General features: G+C 56.5%; 1 protein-coding gene across 1 annotated transcript in view; it reads left to right on the top strand.

Annotated features, from left to right (window-relative positions):
• Nucleotides 1–4239, top strand: part of MLF2 (myeloid leukemia factor 2) — a 4689-nt gene extending 450 nt beyond the window's left edge. The window contains exons 2-9 of the mRNA XM_024733019.1: nt 385–462; nt 717–843; nt 1100–1135; nt 1770–1823; nt 2207–2335; nt 2500–2659; nt 3240–3452; nt 3696–4239. Of these exons, the coding sequence (XP_024588787.1) occupies nt 413–462; nt 717–843; nt 1100–1135; nt 1770–1823; nt 2207–2335; nt 2500–2659; nt 3240–3427 (744 nt within the window). The 5' untranslated portion in view covers nt 385–412 and the 3' untranslated portion in view covers nt 3428–3452; nt 3696–4239. The remainder of the gene's footprint in view (nt 1–384; nt 463–716; nt 844–1099; nt 1136–1769; nt 1824–2206; nt 2336–2499; nt 2660–3239; nt 3453–3695) is intronic.
• Nucleotides 4240–4835: the final 596 nt, after the last annotated feature.

Genomic DNA, 4835 nt, shown 5'->3' with positions numbered 1-4835 from the left:
GGGGGGGGGCGGGGGGGGAGGGGGGGGGGGGGGGGGGGTCATTAATGCGGGCGGAGGGCCGGCACTTGGGATTCGCCTGCGGAAAGGTGGCGTCGGGGGAAGGGGAGTGTGCTTCTGGCCAGGGCTTTGGGAAGAGGATGGCTCTGAGTGGGGGAGGCAGAAAACAGGCTTGGAAAAATTTTCCATGGTCCTCCTTCGGGGAGAGGTTTGAAGAGCTGTGCTTTCCCTAGAGGGTGATGTTGAACACCTGCAGAAGGGTCTCCCTGGAGTTTGGGGGGCCAGTTCCAGTATTTGGAAAGGGACCATGCTCTGAGAGTCCCTGCCCTGAGCGGGTGTGCGAAAAGCCTGGCCGCCTCCAACATTTGAGCCTCCACATCTTCACAGTGTGGAGCCCCCTGGAGCTAAAATCAGGATGTTCCGCTTCATGAGGGACGTGGAGCCTGAGGACCCCATGTTCCTGATGTGAGTATCCATCCCCTCCCCCTCCTACTCTGGAGCACGCATCCGCTCCACTTCAGGTCTCTGACTAGTTGAGCCAGACATCTGGGCTCTTCGCGGGCACCGATCACAACTTGGTGGCCACTCAGCCCCAGCTCAGACTTCGAGGGGAAATCTGTGCCTCTGGTTCCCTATGGCTCTTTTCTTCGGGGGAGGGGCGGGTGGGAGGTACTGACTGCTGGTCCTTCTGCCACCTGCACCGTATACTCCCTGCACAGGGACCCCTTTGCCATTCACCGTCAGCACATGAACCGGATGTTGTCGGGCGGCTTTGGATACAGCCCCTTCCTCAGCATCACAGATGGCAACATGCCAGGGACCAGGCCTGCCAGCCGCAGGATGCAGGTAATGGTGCTGCAACAGACCTGAGACCCGAAGAAAGGTTGGAGCGTGGTCAGTAAAGTGCTTGATTTTCCTTGCACAACGGCCAACTTAGCAAGTAGGATGCCTTCTAGGAGTGGGGAAAGGGGTCTGGAAAAACAGGCTTTGTGATCCCCTTTTGAGAGGAGGATGGAAAAGCAACAGAGGCCATGGGCTTGGTTTGGGATGGTAATGAGATAGGATGTGGTCCCTAATTTCTGTTCCTTATGTCTTCCTGTAGGCTGGGGCTGTCTCCCCCTTCGGGATGCTGGGAATGGTGAGTCCTCATCTCCTTGCGTCCTTCCATCTCAGACATGCTTTATACCCTTAGATATTATTTCCAGATGTGCCTCTTTGGATAGTCTTATGGGTAACCCTAGAATCCTCGTGTAGTGTTCACAGAGCTCTGGGCCTGCTGTGTGCTGAGTTCTGGGAGTTCACGATGCTAACTTACTGGCTCCTGTACTTCTAGGAGCGGTACCCATTAGGAAGATATCATTGCCTGATATAATTGTTCTTTTGAAGAAGGATGTGCTGTTGAAAGGCCAACTAGAGAGGGCTTGTAGAAGATTTTTCTACAGTTTCAGAACCAACCCCTTATAGGTTAGAATCCAGTGACATTGGCTTGCTTCCTAAAGGTAGGAGGAAATAGGGCAGCCGGGAGAAGGAACACGGGATAAGAGCAGCCACAGAGACTGAGGAGGAGGAGGGCAGCGGCATACAGGAGGAGAAGCGTGGAGAGAAGCATGCCTGTTCTGGTCCTGTTCACGAGGAATGAGGAAGAGCAGCTGCTAGATGTGAAGGAAAGGGAGAGAGGGAACGTGTAGCTATGTAGCCCGTGGGAGCCTGAGCGCGCCCACCTCTGACCGTGGCCCTGCTTTCTGACTCTGTTTTCCATCTCTTTGCTCCAGTCGGGCGGCTTCATGGACATGTTTGGGATGATGAACGACATGATTGGGAACATGGTGAGACTCTTGCCCTATTCCATCCCCTTCCCTGGCCCTGTTCCCAGTGATGGCTGGCAACACCTTGAGTCCCCAGTGGCGGGAGTGGGGAAGGGCATACTTGTGGAGTGTGCAAGCTGGATAAGGCCACTGGACCCGGAGAGTGCGGGTTCCTGAGTGGGAATCAGCAGTGCACCTTATGAAGCGTGCACTTAAGGCTCCGTCTCTTCGGGTCCTTCTGGCATGTTGTTGGACTCAGAGGAATTTGGGGGGTAATGATGAGTCCTGATGTTTTCACGTTTTGTGAGAAAGATATGGGCAGGCACAGGCGGCCGAAGGGAGGGATCCCTTCCCCGGAGGCGAACCCCTCCCCACACAGCCCTGCTGTTCCCTTCCGTCCTCAGGAGCACATGACAGCTGCAGGTAACTGCCAGACCTTTTCATCCTCCACTGTCATCTCCTACTCCAATACGGGCGCCGGCGCGCCCAAGGTCTACCAAGAGACAGCAGAGATGCGCTCGGCCCCAGGCGGGGTGAGTTGGAGGGCTCCTCCTGTCCCAGAGGAGGCACGATCGGATGGCCCCCACAGAAATCCTGGCTGCTTTTTTCAGGATTGGGTCGCGGGCGGCCTTTCTGGGCTGGTGCAGCCGGGCTTTGGAAGGAGCCGCTGAGTGTGCCATGCTCTGCCTCCCCCCAGATCCGGGAGACTCGGAGGACTGTACGGGACTCGGACAGTGGGCTGGAGCAGATGTCCATTGGGCATCACATCCGAGACAGGGCTCACATCCTGCAGCGCTCCCGAAACCACCGCACGGGGGACCAGGAGGAGCGGCAGGACTATATCAACCTGGATGAGAGTGAGCCTTCCTTCCCGCCGCGCGGCCGGCCCGCTTCCCGGCCGCCGGCAGCCCCTGCCCCGGTCCCGTGAGCCGGGAGATAGCAGCTCTCTCTCCCTACCTCCGTAGATATTTCTTGCGCAAGGTTATGGTTGAGCCCCATGTTCTTAACTTACTCGGAGCTTTTTTGTCAGCTTAGGGCTAAGTCAGTGCCGGCAACGTCCTCACCGTGCAAGGCAAACTTTGTCACCTAAGTCAGATACTGATAGTAATCTACCCGTCTCCATCTGGATCCGTTGTTTTAGTTCTTCTTACTTATTTCCTTGAAGTCGACAAATATTTATTAAATACTTACAGTGTGCGTGGGACTGCACCAAGTAACTGAGTAGTTATCCCATTCCTGACTGCCTCCATTGCCTCCATGCTTCCAGGAGCCATGTTGAATCCAAAATTGCTAAATAGGTCGCTTCCCTTCCCCAGCACGTCCCCCCACACAGCCTTTCAGCCTTCGCCCTGGGTTTTGGTCGTGAGCCACCCCGGGTCTGCCCCGGGAAGCCAGGCGGTACACAGGTGTCGTGTGTGGGCTCCGTGTCCTCCCCAGGTGAGGCCGCCGCCTTTGATGATGAGTGGCGGAGGGAGACTTCCCGATACCGGCAGCAGCGCCCCCTGGAATTTCGGAGGCACGAGGCTTCTGGCGGTGGGGGGCGGAGGGCTGAGGGGCCTCCCCGCCTGGCCATCCAGGGACCCGAGGACTCCCCGTCTCGACAGTCCCGCCGCTATGACTGGTGAGGGCCCCGGGCCCTCGGCCTCTCGTGTAAGTACTGAGGGGGCTGAGGCCTCAGGCACGGGCGGGGGTGGGGAGCGTGTGGTACCCGGCGCTCAGGCTTGAGGCAGAAGCAGCCCACGTGTCCAGCAAACACCGCCTTTGACAGCCGAAGTTTTAGTTGGTAGGGAAGGACAGAAGAGTGTCCTCACCGGAATAAGGGATGAGCCACCACCTCTGGCTTTTATATTTTGTCTTCCTTTTGACTTGTGTTCATCTCTTTTCCCCCTCCAGGTACGGGCTGAGAGGCTGAGAAGTCATCCCCTGAAATAACTTTTCCTCTTCAACTCCCACTCCCAATTTAATATTAAATTAACAGGCCAGCTGGCCCCCACCTCTCCCTGGGGGTCTCAGCGAGAACCTTTCACTCCCCCTTTACCTACGTTTTCCTTCTTTAATCTCCTTACCATGATGACTCCACTTCTTCTGTCTCCACTAACTTGAGTTTTCACTTTGCTACCCCATCTCTGAAACTCCTTCCCTTCCCCGTTCTACCCCTGCCGTGCATCGAAGGGGCTTTTGGGGTGGGCTCTGGGTTTAGGGGCCTCAGTGACCCTGGATCTTTGCCCACCTCCTCCCCAGATTCCCCGCTGCAGGGGCCATAGCCCTGGTCCAGGGCTGTGTGTGGAGGGAAGAACCGGTTCCCAACCCAGTCTCCCTTCCCAGCCGCTACGCCACATCAAAATCTGCCCCACATCCTTCTCGGCCTTTATTTTTTGATTTGTGCAGCTTGTAACTAGGTGTTTATGGAATAAAGGAGAATGGAGAAAAGACCAAGTAGGATTCTGGCATTACTTTTTTTTTTTAACTTATTTTACTGAAATGCCGTTGATCTACAGTGCTGTGTCTGGCTTCACTTTTGCTCTTTTCCCTGTTCAATTTCAACCCTCCTGTCTCCTTCTGGTCACCTTACCTTCCCTCTCTCTCTGTGCATGGCCTTCTTAACTCAAGTTCAAGCCCAGCACCTCAGTGGTACCGCAGTGGGGCTGTCAGAGCTCTGGTGGGTGAGAAGCCGCAGCGGATGCGGCCAGGCTGGGCCGGGGGTGAGACCAGCGGCGGCTGTCCTGCCAGCTCCCTCGCTTTCACTGTACCTTCGCTCACCGGGGGGATCACGGGGCATACCTGTAGGCACCTGAGGAGCTTTCTGCCCCTTGTCTTTGGGCTTCTTTCTGGCCTGCACTGTGGGCGGGAACACTTGGGGTGCAGAGCAGGAAGAAGCCCAGACAACCCCACGCGGGTCTTCAGAGGGGAGGAGCTCGGGTCAGCAGCGTTCTTCAAAACCTCCAGCCCCAGTTGTTGAGAACTTGAGCCCGGGGAAGGAGACCAGGGAAGAAAACTAGCCTGGAACCTGAGCAGCATTGGACGGGCACGAGG

The sequence above is a fragment of the Neophocaena asiaeorientalis genome, unplaced genomic scaffold, assembly GCF_003031525.2.
Source record: "Neophocaena asiaeorientalis asiaeorientalis breed wild unplaced genomic scaffold, Neophocaena_asiaeorientalis_V1.1 scaffold150, whole genome shotgun sequence".
NCBI classification, from domain to species: Eukaryota; Metazoa; Chordata; class Mammalia; order Artiodactyla; family Phocoenidae; genus Neophocaena; species Neophocaena asiaeorientalis.
The sequence above is the reverse complement of the archived record's forward strand: the minus strand, read 5'-3'. Positions and strand labels throughout refer to the sequence as shown.